The sequence below is a fragment of the Aquarana catesbeiana genome, linkage group LG01, assembly GCF_042186555.1.
Source record: "Aquarana catesbeiana isolate 2022-GZ linkage group LG01, ASM4218655v1, whole genome shotgun sequence".
Taxonomy (NCBI): Eukaryota; Metazoa; Chordata; class Amphibia; order Anura; family Ranidae; genus Aquarana; species Aquarana catesbeiana.
This window is the reverse complement of record NC_133324.1, coordinates 222447365-222465941: the sequence shown is the minus strand read 5'-3', so window position 1 is coordinate 222465941 and position 18577 is coordinate 222447365. Positions and strand designations below refer to the sequence as shown.

The 18577-nt window shown below is 40.9% G+C and overlaps 1 protein-coding gene across 2 annotated transcripts in view; it reads left to right on the top strand.

Annotated features, from left to right (window-relative positions):
- The window catches only part of OSBP2 (oxysterol binding protein 2), a 391235-nt gene that overhangs the window by 231718 nt on the left and 140940 nt on the right, over positions 1 to 18577 (top strand). For both annotated transcript variants that reach the window (XM_073625242.1, XM_073625251.1), the window contains one exon: positions 7060 to 7258. In XM_073625242.1, the coding sequence (XP_073481343.1) occupies positions 7060 to 7258 (199 nt within the window). The remainder of the gene's footprint in view (positions 1 to 7059; positions 7259 to 18577) is intronic.

Below are 18577 nucleotides of genomic sequence, written 5' to 3'. Positions count from 1 at the left end.
AGAGCCAGTTTCTCTACATGCCAAAATCTACAGCAGCCTTTTTTAACTAGGGTGCCTTCTGGGTTCTTCAAGGGTGCCTTGGCAAAATGGGAAAAATTTTCATCAAGCCAGCAAGCGGATCAAGCCTGCTTTTTTGTTTCACAAAGTAACAGGCTTTTATTGGGCAGCATTACAACCTTAGGTACTGTGTGAGCCAGCCACTGATATCCCTACAGCTAATGACATCATTGGTTAATAAAGAGGACATTGGGCACCTGCACAGCATCTTAATGCCGCTCTCTGTCAGTACTGGGGTCACATTAAAGGAAGAGAAATTCTTGAATACTAGTCTGTACCAGTTTGTAAAAATGGAAAATATATAACCTCTATTTTTTATTGGCCCATGTATTTTGATGCTGCTGCTGCGATATGTAAAAGTAGTCATTTTTCTTTTTAGAATGCAAACAATTCAGTAACTGAAAGTAAGTGAGTCAGCACTCACTGACACTGGATTGAGATCTATATGTAATAAGATAGAAATAAAAATCAAGATAAAACTATGCAGACTAATGAGAACATACAATAAAATTATAATAATGAATCAAGTCCATGTAGTCTATCAATGGGTGAAACCACGGGAAGTCAACGACAATGGGAAAAAACGGCAGGTGGTGACGACAGAAATGACACAAGACGGCAGCTCCTTGTTGAGGTATTGGATTCCCCAAGAACAGAAATAAAAGGAGAAAACAGGGCGCCAGCTCAGTGTGAATAAAAATAACAACACTTTATTCCGGTACCCTCTTAAAAGATGACAACTGGGGCATAAGCATAAAAAAAATTATGGAATTAAATGTGCCTTGATTGTGAATCTCCTCACTGAGGATCATAAATACAAAAAATCTGCCTGACTCCATCTAGTGCTCAGGTAGAATATTGTACTTCTATTTAAAACTAGTATTTATAACTAAAAAAAGTGAATACATTAAAACCAAAAACATCACATAAAAAATTGCACAAAATAAGTAAACGCCATCAGATAGAAGTTACAGGACAAGAGTCGTAATACAAGCATTTCTTTTATTTTCACTATTAATAATAAAGCTATTGAGATCCCATTCTTTGGTAAGTCTATATGGATAATATGTCTTGAGTGAATATATCCAATGAGTCTCAAATGGGGAGATTCCGCGGATGCAGTGACTTCTTCTCCAGTGTAAATAATATCTTTCTATGCCAACAAGTGTAAGAGAAGAGGGATGCCTATTGTGGTGTAGTCTATAATGTTTGGACAAATTATGGCCCTTAAACCCCTTCCTGATGTGGCCTATATGTTTATTAATTCTGACCTGTAGTGCCCACAAGGTCCTTCCAACATATTGAAGACTGCAAGGACACTGCAAGAGATAGACCACAACTATATTAACATTTGTTCGTATACTTTGCAATAGCACTTTTTCCTTTACATTTATGCATTAAGGAATAGTATGTTATATCAATTTAGGTGATTTACATATTGCTAATAATCATTTGCACTTTATGGTATAGAAGTTTATAATTAAAATTTATTTGGAAGCACACCTATACATAAAATCACATTGTAATTAAATGGTGTAAGATCACCAGAACAGGGATTCCTGTTTTTATATTCCACAGTGAAATGAGATTACAATTCAGGGTGAAATCTCCCACTTGACTAAAGCTGTGACCACACTTTTTTTCTTACTGGCTTCATTTTCTTCTACATGCTAATCACACATGAGCAGGATTCTCTGCAGCTTTTCCCCAGTCAATACTTATAATGAACTCATGAGGATAAAAATGCGGCAGCTGCCACTTCTGGATACCTTTTAAAGATGCACGATCTGCTGTGTCATCCTGAGCCTTGCTTTCCTGCCTACTAACATGCTGACTTGGAGCAAATATGCTCCAAGTTAGTTCAGATTTTAAAAAAAGTTCAGATTTCACAAGCTGTTGGCTAGTTTTACTTCAATAATAGGTTTTTGTGCATTAGTCGTTGTATTCTATTGGGTAACAAACATAGAGAGCAAAATGAAAACCTAAATGGCTAAATTCAAGTGTAAAAAAATAAATAAATGAGAACAAACGGGTCTTTAAAAAGTAAAAAAAAAAGTAAAAAGTAGAACACTCTCAGCATTCCAGATTTACAAGGTGTAAAACAAGAAATGTAAGAGAGAAAAGGGGAAAATAAATCAAAATATCAAATATATCAATAATAAAAAAGGAACACATAGCCCCCATAACAGATGAATATGGGACATTGGTCACAAATAACAGGAAAATGTATTAAATTATTTTTTCCCCTTCAATTTTTAGAGATGAAAAAGATGGGTTTGATAGTCGTTACAGTAATACTAAGGAAGGTACCTCTGTGGATGACAGAAAACCAGGTACAAAACACTCTAGAGAAACCTAATATGAACAAATCACCAGGTCCAGATGGCTTATACCTGCAAATCCATAGGGAACTTGGCTCACTTATAACCATGCCACAATTTATTTTAAAGGACATTACTGACTGGAATGGAACCAATTGATTGAAGTAGAGCAAATGTGGTACCTATTTACAAAAGGGGATCGAGATGTATACCAGCAAACTACAGACCAGTCAGCCAAACATCAGTAGTATGTAAGGTATTTCAGAGAATAGGAAGGGACTCAATTCAAAAATGTGTCTGTGTTAATGAATCATAAATGACAACCAGCATGGACTTACGAAAGTCTGTTCTTGTCACAGCAACCTATTATCGTTCTATAAGAAAGTAAGTGAAAAATTGGATGGTGGAAGTCCGGTAGATGTAGTTTATCTTGATTTTGCTTGATTTTGCTACATCATTTGATTGTGTACCTCATAGACCTTTAATATATAAAACATAATCTGTAGGAGCTAATGAAATTGTATGTACAGTATCTCACAAAAGGGAGTACACCCCTCACATTTTTGTAAATATTTTATTATATCTTTTCATGTGACAATACTGAAGAAATGACACTTTGCTACAATGTAAAGTAGTGAGTGTACAGCTTGTATAACAGTGTAAATTTGCTGTCCCCTCAAAATATCGCAACACACAGCCATTAATGTCTAAACAGCTGGCAACAAAAGTGAGTACACCCCTAAGTGAAAATTTCAAAATTGGGCCCAAAGTGTCAATATTTTATGTGGCCACCATTATTTTCCAGCACTGCCTTAACCCTCTTGGGCATGGAGTTCACCAGAGCTTCACAGGTTGCCACTGGAGTCCTCTTCCATTTCCTCCATGACGACATCATGGAGCTGGCGGATGTTAGAGACCTTGCGCTCCTCCACCTTCCATTTGAGGATGCCCCACAGATGCTCAATAGGGTTTAGGTCTGGAGACATGCTTGGCCAGTCCATCACCTTTACCCTCAGCTTCTTTAGCAAAGCAGTGGTCGTCTTGGAGGTGTGTTTGGGGTCGTTATCTTGTTGGAATACTGCCCTGAGGCCCAGTCTCCAAAAGGGAGGGGATCATGCTCTTTTTCACATTCCTAGTTGCCTCAATGAACTGTAGCTCCCCAGTGCCAGCAGTACTCATGCAGCCCCAGACAATGACACTCCCAGCACCATGCTTGACACACTTGTCTTTGTACACCTCACCTGGTTAACGCTACACACGCTTGACACCATCTGAACCAAATAAAGTTATCTTGGTCTCATCAGACCACAGGACATTGTTCCAGTAATCCATGTACTTAGTCTGCTTGTCTTCAGCAAACTTTGCGGGCTTTCTTGTGCATCATCTTTAGAAGAGGCTTCCTTCTGCGACAACAGCCATGCAGACCAATTTGATGCAATGTGCGGTGTATGGTCTGAGCATTGACAGGCTGACCCCCCCACCCCTAGAACCTCTGCAGCAATGCTGGCAGCACTCATACATCTATTTCCCAAATTCAGCCTCTGGATATGATGCTGAGCACGTGCACTCCACTTTGGTCGACCATGGCGAGGCCTGTTCTGAGTGGAACCTGTCCTGTTAAACCGCTGTATGGTCTTGGCCATTGTGCTGCAGCTCAGTTTCAGGGTCTTGGCAATCTTCTTATAGCCTAGGCCATCTTTATGTAGAGCAACAATTCTTTTTTTTCATATCCTCAGAATTCTTTGCCATGGGGTGCCATGTTGAACTTCCAGTGACCAGTCCGAGAGAGTGAGAGCAATAACACCAAATTTAACACACCTACTCCAGAGTCACCCCTGAGACCTTGTAACACTAATTAGTCACATGACACCGGGAGGGAAAATAGCCAATTGGGCCCAATTTGGAAATTTTCACTTAGGGGTGTACTCACTTTTGTTGCCAGCAGTTTCGACATTAATGGCTGTGTGTTGAGTTATTTTGAGGGGACAGCAAATTTACACTGTTATACAAGCTGTTCACTCACTATTTTACATTGTAGCAAAGTGTAATTTCTTCAGTGTTGTCACATGAAAAGATATAATAAAATATTTACAAAAATATGAGGGGTCTACTCATTTTTTTTGAGATACTGTAAATGGATAAGAAACTAGATATGTATATTTATCCTTCAAAGGAAAATGGTATTGGTGACAATGCACATGCAACAATAGTCCCACAGCAGCCCCCTCCCTTGCAAGGCCAAGTGCTGTGTCATCAAAGTAAGGAAGTCCACAGAAGAAAGGTACAAGGAGGAAGAAATCTCTAGTTTCTGTTTCCTACGCATACATGATCCCAGATATATCACTCTGTAATGTCAAATTGCTTTGTCCTCTTTCAGGCCTGTTTCAGCTAGAAAACCACATATGTCTAGCAAAGTGGTTTTCCATGAAGGTTTTGGAATCTTCTATTAAATTTGATATGCTCATGTAATATACGACATTGTAGTAGACCATGTCTGTAGTCACTATGTCCATGTTTCATTGCTTCCAATCAGCACCTATTAAAATGGCATGTGAATTTAATATGAGCATTTATAGAAATTCTAAGAGCATTTCTTAGTTTCACATCTGTGTGTATTGTTTAGTAAAAAGTAGAAAAAGAAAATAAAAAAGCATTTATTACCTAACTTTTCACTGTGTCAGGAAATGTATGAATTTAGTACACTCTCAATGACTTGACTGTGCCTTCAAAATGCAGCTGTGTCCATGTGTTCTAGGGATTATGTGGCGTGCACTTTGTAGACACTGCTGTTTACAGTCCGTATATGGTAACAAGCAAATTGTACATGTTTTTTTTTTTTGGGTACAAACAAGGACATTGAAACCATGCATGCTATTTAGAGAGACCCTGTCACCGGGTCATTCATTTCAACAATCATCTCCTGATAGAATTATATGTGCATTTCTTGTATTTTTATGAATGTTATTTACCTGGAAAAGCACCCCTTATGTGGACATCCAATAGCCCTGAGACTGCTACTGGGAGCCACCATCTTGGAAGTAGATGAAGAGATCTCCCTCATGACACGCTATATTATTCCCCTTTGCTTCTCCCCTTCAGCTACATAAAAGGTGATGGGAGGGATGGAGGAGCAGGCAGGCAGAAGGCAAATGGCTAGTTACCAGTATTTCTTGAGGTCTCCCTTTAGCTGATCTTTCTCAATTACTGACTTACCATGTCTGTCATCTTGGTAGAGGCAAGTAAACTGCTGTTTTTCAGATTCTAAATGTCCCATGTAAGATAGCAGATCTTCATTTCTTCAATTCCGTTCCACTTTAAGTGTGCCCCTAATATATGTCTGCTACAAGCAAAACAAAATATATCTGCCCCCCCACAGTGCCCACAGCTTATAACTCTTCTTTTTACATTAAAATGCTGCCACTATATACCTTTTGGGCAGATCTGTATACCATTGTCAGTGATAAACTGCACAGTTTCTCCAGTGCTGAGAGTTCAGGAAGGAGGAGATTTCCACTTCAGCCTGTATACATGCCCACATGTGTGATGTCAATATAATGTGACCTGGCTAGCCCTGATCAACAAGTAAATGTTCTCTCCAGCATAAAAGACACAACTGAGCATGTGCAGGTTGGCTACCCTGCCTGTGTCAGCTGGCTTTCCCCAGATAGACAATGCAGGAGGAAAGGATCTGTGCATACAGGATAAAAGAGCCTTTTTACACAATGCAGAGGATTATCCCCTTAAGTTCCACAGTTAGTATAACAAGCATGCTATGCTGCATATACAGACAGATTTGACTGTTGTGGGTTTAGTTACACCTTAAGATGTTATAGATAACCTGTTGGTCATTATCAGTCACCAAGGTTGAGGTTATGCGGTGACCATTGATGACTGATACAAATTTTGCCCTTACGATGGCAGGGAAGTGGGGGCAAGGGGACAAACAACCGGTCTAGGGAGAATAGTGAAGGTTTTTGTATGGAGTACATGAAGGAAACTATAGATGCAGCCCCGATTTTAAACCTGCTTAATCTTTATTCTGCATAATTTATATATATATATATATATATATATATATATATATATATATATAAATTTTTTTTTTTTTTTTTTTAGAGAAAAGGTCCTTATAATCTGATAAACTGCTAGGCCCTGCACTCTAGAAACACATGATAAATGCTAATGTAACTGTATATTCCTTCTAACACAATGTACAACCTTGCTTCGGGGACTTAGTACTTGGTACTTGTGTTAAGACACTTTATTTTCTAACATTTAAGGAGTATCTATGACCGTAAGGTTTTTTTTTACAGGACCACCCTTTCCATTTGTCTTAATGACCATTTTTTACCAGGACAGAAGGTGAAGGAGAATCCAGAATGTTACAGGTGTCACTAGGACGAGGAGAAGGGCCAATTGTTGCGGTGACAACTGTCTAAGATGGCATTTTCTCTCTCTACCTTCTTATCTTTGGAAAAGAAGATTTCTCAAACAGGGCAGAGGTAACAAAATAAAATAAAAAAAAGGCCGGTTCCCTACTCTTGGCTAGAGGTGCACTTTGCTGTTAATAATTTGTTTAAGATATACTACACTAAGTCTTTAACTATAGTGATTTATTATGACTATTCACATCATTTTTTGTACAGACCAAATAAAGACTGGGGGTTTCATTCTCTTACAGGCATGTCGCGACTTTTTGGAGTTAGCAGAAACCCACAGTCGCAAATGGCACCGTGCTTTACAGTACGAACGTGAGCAAAGGGTCCGTCTGGAAGAGACAATTGAGCAGCTAGCAAAGCAACACAACAGCTTGGAACGAGCTTGCCGAGGAGCACCTGGCCTGTCCTCCAACACTACAGGAATCCCCAGCTCTGTAAAAGGTAAATCACCTTCTGTAAAAGGCAAAAAATGACTGAGTTTATTCATTAAGGCCAAGAGTGATGTTCACGCCCGAACCAACAATCCTAAATCATTTTTTGCTGATCTTCCTAAAGTATGCATAATTGTGTGTTGTTGTCATTGGTCTCTGTTCAATAACATTGCCTATTACGCTGCTTTATTTTATAAGATTGATTGCAGTAGAAAATCTCAAAAAGTCATCAGTGCTGTAGTATCTATAACAAAAAAATCACTAGCAGTAATTGTACTGCCTTCAGACCCTTTCTCACCTGGGGTTACTAAAATACTGTAATCAAAAACACATATTGGAATTTACACCATTCACTACTCTATTATACATCCCACCACTACATACATTGTACAGTACTTTTTTGTTCTCCACACTTTTGCACTGCATATGCTGTTGAATACATTATTTACTCTACATTTCTCCACTATAGTTTGTAATTTACTTCACACCTTTTCAATGTCTGCACTGTGCTGTACGATATATAGTCCACTTTTCTGCAGTGTGCACTATGTTGAAAAATTCTAAATTACTCAGCTCTGTATTTTAAAAAATGTTTATGCTTCATAATTATGTACACTGTGTAGTATGTTATATAATCTACACTGCTACACTGTTGTCATTGTGGTACAGTCTGCTTTACATTATATAACAATAATTTGGCTACATTGAAGTTGACTGACATGATACATCATAGTCCTTTCCTTTTGTAAGTTTATCAAAATGTCTCCAACAAAGACTGCCTGTGTTCCATAACTAACTTGGGTTTAGGTTTCACTTTCCAAAACTTCTCTGAAAGTAAAAAACGTAGTGATCAACACAAACAGTTCTTTCTATAGACACCTTAAAAGATGAGGCATACACTGTGAACATTTACATGCTAGGCTTTGTGAAAAGACCTCACAAGTCTTGTTCTAGATTCATAGAAGCCATACTACAGCTTCTATGAATGAAACCGGATCTGTGAATGGAGGATGGGTGGATGATTAATAGGTTCACCACTCTCGCTTCATGAATCATGTTCCATTTATAGAAGCTGTAATACAGCTTCTATGAATGCTGGCGCTGGGAGGAAAGTGTAGGCATAGTCAGACTTTCTTGACGCAAGCATGTGACAACTCCTTAGTTGTATTAAAGCAGTAGTAAGCTCCTGAACTAAAAAACAAAATGTGGGCCTCTGGGTGGTTCAAGCCATAATGTGCTAGTATGCAACGCATACTAAATTGAAGCCCTCCAGCACGCTGTCGGCACTTCCATCTTCCCCTAGTCTTCTTTCCGAGTTGGCTGTTTGAATGTCAGCATCGCAAATGAGGTCACTCGCGCATGGGAGTTACGGTTGCGGCACAGCACTCTGCATTGACAGCCCACTTGGTGGGCTGTCCATTCAGAGCACAGTGCACATGTGGTGGTGATGTCATCAGCTGCTTCAAGTGTGAATATCTTGTAAACACCACAAGTTTAGGAGACATTCACTGCACCTACAAGTAAGCATTATTATAGGCTTATCTGTAGGTACAAGTCAAAAAGCAGAGTTTACTTCTGTCCTTTGTCTCACCGAAATAGTATGACAGTGGGGGGACAGAATGGATGAAGATTTTCAGAAACAGAAGATGAATCGGCACAAGACACACATCCTACTGTCTGTAAGTTATGTCCCTTGTACTGATTTTTGCTTGTGATTTAGGCTGCACTTAAGGTCTGTACACACGATCAGACTTTCCGACGGGAAATGTTGGATGTGAGGTTGTTGGCGGACAATCCGACCATGTGTATGCTCCATCGGACAATTGTTGTCGGACTTTCCACCAACAAATGTTGGCTAGCATGTTTTCAAATTTTCCGCCAACATATGTGTGTTGTCGGACTTTCTGATCGTGTGTACACAAGTCCGTCGGACAAAGTCCAAAGTACAAACACACATGCTCAGAAGCAGAAGCGGTTGGTCCTGTAAACTAGCGTTCGTAATGGGGAATTAACATTCATGGCGCTACAAATTATGAAATCTCCAAATGCAGCGCACATTCTCTTCTTCTTTAATGGGATAATAATGAAGCTGCTTTGCTGGTGATACTGATGGAGTTATTGCAAATGAATTTTCAAGGGCTTTTTTTTTCCTAGTGATATCAAGAATAATATTATGTTTTTTTTTTTTTTTTTTTTTTTTATTTGTGCAAGTTACCACAACACCATTATTCCCTAGTTTTTAAGAACAAATATACAACTATGTTGGTGTCCCTTGTCAATTTTACATTGTATTTTTTAAAATGTAACTGCCTACTCCCAAATTGTCATTTGAAGTAAAACACATAGCCAAGTATTATTCTACACAATTTTTTTATTGTGCATTAGAAAAAAAAAACAAAATTAGACATGCTATCTGCCAATAGAACTTAACCAAAAATGCATTCTCCGCATCCAAAAATATAGAAAATATACCAAATCAAATCATTATTCAAACAAAAAAATTATGTCAAAGCAATAACTCCAAGGCCAAAAATAAATAACACGTCGTGTCCTCCAATTCCGCAACATGTGTGGTTGACAAAGGGCCGTTCAGAAATGAACTGAAAAGCACAAAATGAAAAACGCGAAAAGAAAAGCGCGAATCAACACTCACCAAACTTCTACTAACATTAAATTAGCAGAAGGAGCCCAAAGGGTGGTGCAACAGAGCTGAAAAACCACGTAGTACGTCTAGTATGTCACTACGTTCGTAATTGTTGGCCAACATTTGTGTGACCGTGTGTATGCAAGCTTGAGCCAACACTCTTCGGACAAAATTCCACGGTTTTGTTAGCGAAGAATCCGATCATGCGTACGAGGCATAGACTTTATAAAAATTGTTGAAAACCGCTTGCCAACAGATTTGTGGTCGTAGCAAAACTAAGTAGCCGATTAAGGCAAATTATTTGAAGTACAGCCCAGAGTATTTATGAACTGGCTCAGTTCACATATGTGCAAATCAGAACTGCTTCTGATTCGCATAACATGTAAACCAGACTCGCTTTTAATGTTTCACATATATGCAGGCCGGTTGTGGTGCGAATTAAAAAAGGGTCCTGTGCATTTAGTCCAGTTCAGGTGCGATTAAGTGTCAAATTCACACATGAACCGCTGAATGGAAACCATGCCGGACTCTGCACAGAAACTGGACCTGCTTATATGTGAACAGAGCCTTAGGAGAAAATGTTGACTTCCTGCAGACGTGTAAAAAACAGTACATCTGTAATGAAGGGTCAGCTGAACTTTTACAACTAAAAAGAAAAACGCATATCTTCTATGCAGGACATTATAGTCCCTACATTATGATCATATATAAAAGGCAAGAACCAGAACACAAGATCGTTTTTCACTGGACTGCAGTCTACTGTCTAAAACTGCTCTGATTGGCTGCTGGTTGGTGCTGACATTATGTACACTGACAATGTGTGTTATGACTCACGCTGTCACCAGAGCAAAGTGAAGCCGGTGCTTTCTCTACTTATTCTGTCACTTCTCATCAGCTGCTGAAGGTTAATGCGTGTCAAAAGTCGTCATTGGCTGAGTCTGAAGAAAACTGAAAACCAGTAAAGCGCTTGAAATTTTAATATAGAAACACCAAAAAAAAAAAAAATAAATAAAATATATAGTTATATATATATATATATATAGATATATATATATATCTATATATATATATATATGTACAGTATCTCACAAAAGTGAGTACACCCCTCGCATTTTTGTAAATATTTTATTATATCTTTTCATGCGACAACACTGAAGAAATTACACTTTGCTGCAATGGGGGTTATTTACTAAAGGCAAATCCACTTTGCACTGCATGGTGGATGGTTGACGGGCATCCATACCATCTAGTCACCAGTTGAAAACACTTTTCTTGAGTTGTAGTGGCAAGGTAGAGTTTATGAGTTAAAACAAAATGCTTTTTCCAATCTGCGAGGGAAATAGAGTGTCGTAGCTCTGTCTCCCATACTCGTGTGTAGGGAGGAAGGTCTGGGGACAGAGCATTCAGTAATAGTGAATAAAGTTGGGAGACAACATGACGGGGAGGATTTTCCTGAAGGAACATATGTTCAATATCTGTCGGGTTGGCAAGAATGTCCAATATGGTAGGGACAGTACAGATGTAGGACATTACTTGTTGCCTCTGGAACCACTGTGTCGATGGCTTGGGAACGAAGTGGAAGGTGTAGCTGCTGTTAGTGACGGATCTGCTCGAAGAACTTGAGCAAGTCTCCTGTGACTGTCCTTATTCCAAGGCCCGTATTCCGCCATGCACATTGCTGGTGGAAAGGCCGGGGTCCCAAAGAAAGGCGTCATGGGTCCAAAAGGTTTAGAAGTGTTGCAAGTAGTAGTCAAGTGATCCCATATGTGGATCGTCTGACGAGTAAGATCTCGTAGGAGAGAAGGGCCCTTGCGAAGGGTGGATGGAGTCCAGGGAAGGGCACAAAGATCAAAAGGGTTCATGTGGTTTTCCAATTGGATCCAAAGCTTAGAGGAGGAATGATGGAACCAGTCTGACACTCGAGTAAGGGCTGCTGCCTTATGGTATATGGAGGCATCCGGAGCTCGGGCTCCACCTCGGGATTTTTGGAGAGATAGTGTTTCATAACGTATTCTAGGACGTGCCGCGTTCCATATGAAGTTGGAAAACATCTGGCGGAGTTTCCAGAAATACGAGGTGGGTATTTGGATAGGGATTGTCTGAAATGGTTACAAAAAACGAGGAAGAACATCCATTTTTCAGGGCATTCACCCTGCCTAGCCATGAGAGCCATCTGGAGGCGTACTACAACAAGTTCGCCTGCGTTTTGAGAAGCAGGGGGGGTAAAATTCTGGGAGAAGAGCTGGGATGCGTCTGCTGGTATTTGAATCCCAAGATAACGGATAGAGGCAGAACCAGTCTTAAAAGAGGAAGTAGATGAGAGGTGTTGAAAGTCGTCTACGATAGGGATATATTAAGGAGTTCCGATTTGTTATAATTTACTTTGAAATTACTAACTACCCCAAATTTCTGGAACTCTAGCTTTATGGAGGGTAGGGACGTCTGAGGTTGTGTCAAAATAGAAGCAGATCATACGCAAATGGGTACGTGTGTATAGGGCCCACCATAACACCCTGAACAGTGGGGTTGTTAGGTGTTCCATAGTAAGAACGTATAGGAGAGGGGACAGAGGGCAGCCCTGGTGTGTTCCATTGTAAATTTAAAAATGATGGAGACAAAGATCCATTGATTCCAATCCTAGCAGATGGAGTAGAGTACAAGGACATTATCCTTGACATCATATGTGGGCCCAGCCCTATCTGCTGCAGTGTTAAATGGAAAAATTGCCAGTCCACTTGATCGAATGCCTTCTCAGCATCGACAGTTAGAAGGCATAGAGGAATGTCATGGGCATGGGCATACTCAGTTAGGAGAAGGGTTTTCAGAGTGTTATCCCTAGCTTCCCGACCGAATCCAACTTTATCCAGGTGGATCAAACTGGGTAGCAATGATTGTAGCCTGTTAGCGAGCACCTTGGCGTATACTTTTAGATCTTTTAGATCGACACCAATTAGGGAGATAGGTCTGAAGTTTGCGCATAAGGTTGGGTCTTTATCGGGCTTGGAAATGAGAGAAATGTATGCTTAAAGTGTCTGCGGAGTGAACACTGAGCCCTCCGATAAAAGGTTGAAAACTATAGTCAGGAAGGGGTTAAGAGGGGTGGCAAAGAGTTTGTAAAATTTGGGAGTAAATCCGTCAGGGCCCGGACTCTTGCCAGATGGTGTTGCAGCAATGGCCTTAGCAACCTCATCCTCAGAGTGGGGCATCTCAAGATCACTGATTTTATCATGGAGTGCGGTCTCAGCAATACAGGACATCTTTTCTTCCTCCAAAGTAAAGCTTGAAGACTGAGCAGGAGGTATGTGGTATAAGGACTGGTAAAAATCCCTAAATGCCTGATTTATCTCGGATGGAGAGGACAGCACTTCCCCATTCATACCCTGGATATGTGATATAAAGGTGGAGGAGCGTTTCGTGTGAAAGGAACGGGCTAGTGATTTGCCACACTTGTCCTTAAATTTGTAATGGTGAAAAGCAAGCTTATCAGCAATAGTGCGAGCGGAGTTCTCGTAGAAATCACGAAGCTGTAACTGGGCTGAGGTGACCTCCGTAAGGGTCTTCATCATCAGGTAATGCTTGTGTTGCATTTCCAGGGTTCTGAGTTTTTTAATCACATTTACTATGGCAGCCGAGTGCTCTTTCTTTAAACGGACACCCAGCTTAATAAAGATAATACTGCTTTTAACGCCTCCCATTGAATGGGGAGCTGAGTGGTATCCACAGTGTGGTCTGTCAAGAAATTGGAGATGGTCTCCAAGACGCGTCTAGCACACTCTGGGTTCTCGAGCAAGGAATCATTTAAGGGCCAGGTCCACTCCCTCACAGGGGTGGAGGGGAGTGAAAACACCAAATATACAGGAGAGTGGTCAGACCAGACCATTGCATCGATATTACACTCAGGGGACCAGTCTAGACAACTATGGTCAATGAGAAAATAGTCGATGCGACTATAAGAACAGCACCCTCCATACGTCAACCAGGTGAAGGTCTTAGAATGCACGTTTCAGAATCTGCAACTTAGAATAAGGTATAGAGGACCTAGATGTAGAGAAATCCAAAAGCGGTTCCAAGGGGTATTAAAGTCCCCTCCCAGAATGAGTTTATCCTCCATAAATCCAGAAAGGACCTTCAAATACTGCAAAGGCATAAGGGCTTGATTAACATTTGTCAGGTATACGTTAGCTACCGTGAATTTAGTGCCCCATAGTGAGAATTTCACAAAGACGTACCTTCCCTGTGGGTCGGACAAATGATCAAGCAGTTCAATTGGAAGAGTTTTATGAAAAGCTATAGAAACTCCCTTGGCTTTCTGAAACGAGTTAGTGCTATGGAACCATCTTGTAAAATATCTTTTGGAGCAGGAAGGAGAGGACTCTGAGTGAAAGTGCGTCTCTTGTAGGAGAAGCACATTTAGTTGATGTGTGTGCATCTGATATAAGATGTGCCCTCGTTTGAAGGTGATATTGAGGCCGTTGACATTGTAGGAGCTGAATTTTAGTCATGGATGAGAAACCACTGTGTGAGCCATGGTGTATGGGTTGTAAACCCAAAAATAAGAAGAGGCAAGGGAGGGGATCGGAAAGAGGAGGAAGGGAGAGAAAAGGAAAAGAAAGGGGGGAGGGAGGAAGAGGAGGGGGAAGAAAAGAATGGGTGGGAACGGAAGCAAGAAGGAAAGAGAGTGAGTAACTAAAACAAAAAAAGAGAAGGGGGGGAGAAAACAGGGGGAACACCTATGAGGGGGTGTCACAGAGTATTCTAAAGTGTCCATGAAAGCAGACACTACGTGAAATATAACGTGGTAGGCACCTACCGTGCCAAACCTATGGAGGGAGGAGGTCGAAAAAGAGAAGACCGCGATGTGACCCCGACAGCATAGCAGAATTAAACAGCATTACTATAGTACACCCGTATTTTGGGTATATATATATATATATATATATATATATATATATATATATATATATATATATATATATATATATATAACCATAAACTACGACAGAACATGTCCTAAGAATCCTGAAACCCCCTAGATGGGTAGCATTAAAAGAATAATTGCCCCAGATCAACAGTCACTATGGGTATTATCATGTGATGCAAGTTTGGCATAAGACAAGTCTTATGCCGTGTACACACGACCGGACTTTTCGACAGCAAAGGTCCGACGGAACGAATCCGTCAGACAATTAGATCGTGTGTGGGCTTCATCGGACCTTTTCAGTTGAAAAATCTGATGGACTTTAGAAATAGAACATGTTTCAAATCTTTCCGACGGACTCGATTCCTATAAAAAAATCCGTTCGTCTGTATGCTAGTCCGAGGGACCAAAAATGACGCTAGGGCAGCTATTGGCTACTGGCTATGAACGTCCTTATTCTAGTCCGGTAGTACGTCATCACGTTCGAATCAGTCGGACTTTGGTGTGATCTTGTGTAGGCAAGTCTGTTTCGTTGGAACTCCGTCGAAAAGTCCTTCGGAGTTCAGTCTGTCAAAGCCTGCTCGTGTGTACGCGGCATAAGAGAAAGCTATCATATAGATATATGTGGCAAAAACCAAAAGATATGTAGCGGTGTGCCTCCGTAAACCAATGGAGGACAACAGCTCCAGATCTGATAAATCACACATTCTTAGGTCTGGGCACTCCCGAGCTACCACCACGGAGTCAATTGTACCCAGGCTGCATAGTGAGCAACACACTGGTCCGGAATGCAGCTCAGGAGTCCCTGACACTAGTCGTAAAAAAAAAAAATAATGCATGCAAGGCCATATTAGTCTGAGATCCGGCATAACCCACAGCTGGTGGTAAAAATTAGTAAGGTAAAGTAGTATATAGTATGTCAGTTAATTAACAGACCAGTTGTTTCTCCTTGGCCCCAGCTAACTATGACTCACAAGCAAAGAGCCAAGGGGGAACCCGTAATCTGGAATAAACCAATTGAGTGAGCTCCAGCTACTAGAGCAGTAGTCCGATACCTGTGAGAAGAAAGCATAAATGAGAGACTATCCACATAAATCCAGCAAAAGCCCAAGCCAGTGATTGCGACCTTTGTGGGGCTCCTATGTAAACCAGAAAGAAACAGTGTGGGATTCACACTGAAAACGCCAGATGGCCACTGCGGTCTCCTCTCACCCCCCCCCCCCACACACACACACACTCTATGTACTCCCTCAAGTTCGATCGAAGATGTAGTTTTTCTTCCCAGAACCTGGTTCAGGATAGCTATAACCATGGGTTTTAAATCAGCACCTGAAGTCGCCATGGTATACCTTGGAACCGTATATTGTTTCTGCAGCGGCTCTTCTCGCTATCTTTGATGCGGAGCTGATGTTGCCGCAAATGTTGTAGGTGAACCGTGGACGCGGATTCTAGTGCCAAGATGCGGCCTGCATGATCCTCCTGAGTAACAGTCAGAGCTGAAACAACAGTTTCTGATGCTGAGACCTGCAGTTTTAAAACATCTAGCTCCACATGTAGGCATGATTCCATTTTGGATGCCCATGATTCAAAATCAGCCCGAGAGGTAGAGAGAAGGGCAGTGGCTTCAGATCCAGCTGATCCCTTCCAAGCTGATGAGGGCATTTCTGTGGAGCTTGCCCATGCCTGCGAGGAAGGTGCAGGGGCTGACCTGGCTGAGGATGGCATTGTAGCGGAGCTCACTCCTGCCTGTTGGGAAGGTGCAGGGGCTGACCTGGCTGAGGAGGCTAGTTGCTCTGCAGGGGAGCTGGGAACTCGTCCACAGAATTAGGGCTGACGGGGAAGGCTTCTGGAACAGATGGAGGGGGCTGTACCTTGCCTGGTGTCCCACCGGGCACCATCTTGTCATTCGTGGAGCCGGAGTTTAGCGGGGCTGTGCGGAGCATATACTGGTGTATCGTGCCGTGCTGTGGCTCAGCTGAGTCAGCCAGATAAGAAGGCAAGGAATTTTGGCCAGGAATACTGGTGTTCAAATATCGGTTCCGTGTACAAGTACCCTTACTAAGCAAAGTAGGGACACAAGTGTCAGACATTGAGCAGTTGACTTTTTGAGACTACCTACCTACTCATGTATCCAATGTTGTCTCTGATCCTGGTAGGCCATAAATTTGTAGCTGTATAAAGAAATGACTGTAATTAGTCAGACACAACTCTGTAACTAGCTACAAATTGCCACAGAGTTGCTTCTGGGATATAACTTCTTTTTACTGTGAAGCAATACTATCAGGTGATCATTATTTTTTTGGAATAAAAATTAAAGCAAATACTTTCTACAGCACACAAAGACCACCTTTGTTAGCGACGTAAAAGAAATCGCACTCTTTTAACATATCCAATGCAAAGTAGTTACCAGACAAAATGGAGGTTATTTTTTCTTTTTTCTTTTTTCTCTTGTTATTTATTTATAAGAGAATTGCAGGAATCTACTGCATGAAGAGAGAAATGCCCTGGGGAGTTTCTCAGGTTGACTGTGCATTTATCTGCATAACTGTATGGGTTATTGTATTGTATTAAATGGAAGTCTTGTGATAACTGGAAAATAAAGATAAACATTTTACAAAAAAAAGCTCTAGCCAGTCATTCTGCAAGCTTATATTAATAACAAAACAGTTATCTTTTTCCCTGGGAAAAGGAATACATTTTCAATACACATACTCCAGGATAGCTCTATAAAATATAAATAACATGATGCAAACAATGACTAGAATAATACATTTTCTTCTAGCTGTAGACAAAGGACACACATATATACACTATATTACCAAATGTATTGGGACGCCTGCCTTTACACGCACATGAACTTTAATGGCATCCCAGTCTTAGTCCATAGAGTTCAATATTGAGTTCGACCCCTTCTCTTTTTTTATCTACACCTCCTCCCTTGGTTACTTGATAAACTCCCCACAGCTTCCAATACCATCTGAATGCTTCCCGAATCTATGTATCTACCCTTTCCCCACCCATTCACAGGGGTGTAGAATTAAAAAAAAAAAAAAAAAAAAACTACTTCTCCAAAGAACTAAATCGGGTCCCAATCTACTTGTTCTGATAAAAGAAAAATGATTTTAACCAAAACCATATATAAATAAGGTTTTAACATTGCACTGTTTATCTCCTACTCGCCTCCCTGCCTGTCTCCAGCACCGCATCCAGGGACTAGCAGGGATGGGCGAGACCTTGCAGTGTGAGGAGCACCGAAGGGTGTTGGGCTCTCTTAACGCTCAGCAGAAACGCATCTGCTGAGCTTGTAAATAAGGCACCTGCCCCAATGAGAAAGAAAAACAAACTTTATTTCTTCAGGTTACCTTTGCACATGGAAGCACTTAGGCATGCTAAGTACAAGCGCATGCTGAGAAGCCAAATCAAGCTCTGTTGTTAATGAGGCTCCATTCACACCTAGGCGTTTTGGGATTGTGGCCGCCATCCCAAAACACACTACAATTGTAAAATGCAGGTTCAGGTGCCATTATTTTTAATGGCACATTAAATGTGGTGCGGTTTTGCTGCAATTGTAGCACCTTTTTAGGTGACAAGCTTCGCGCACTGTGAGTTGACATTGCCGCATGATGCGTTTTGGGTGCAGTTAAAAATAATAGCATCTGAACCTGTGTTATGCTATTGTAGTGCATTTTAAGATTGTGGGCAGAATCGCAGCAGTACTGACTTAGTGTTGAACAAAAGGGTATTCAGAATCGCACCTCTAATTCGTA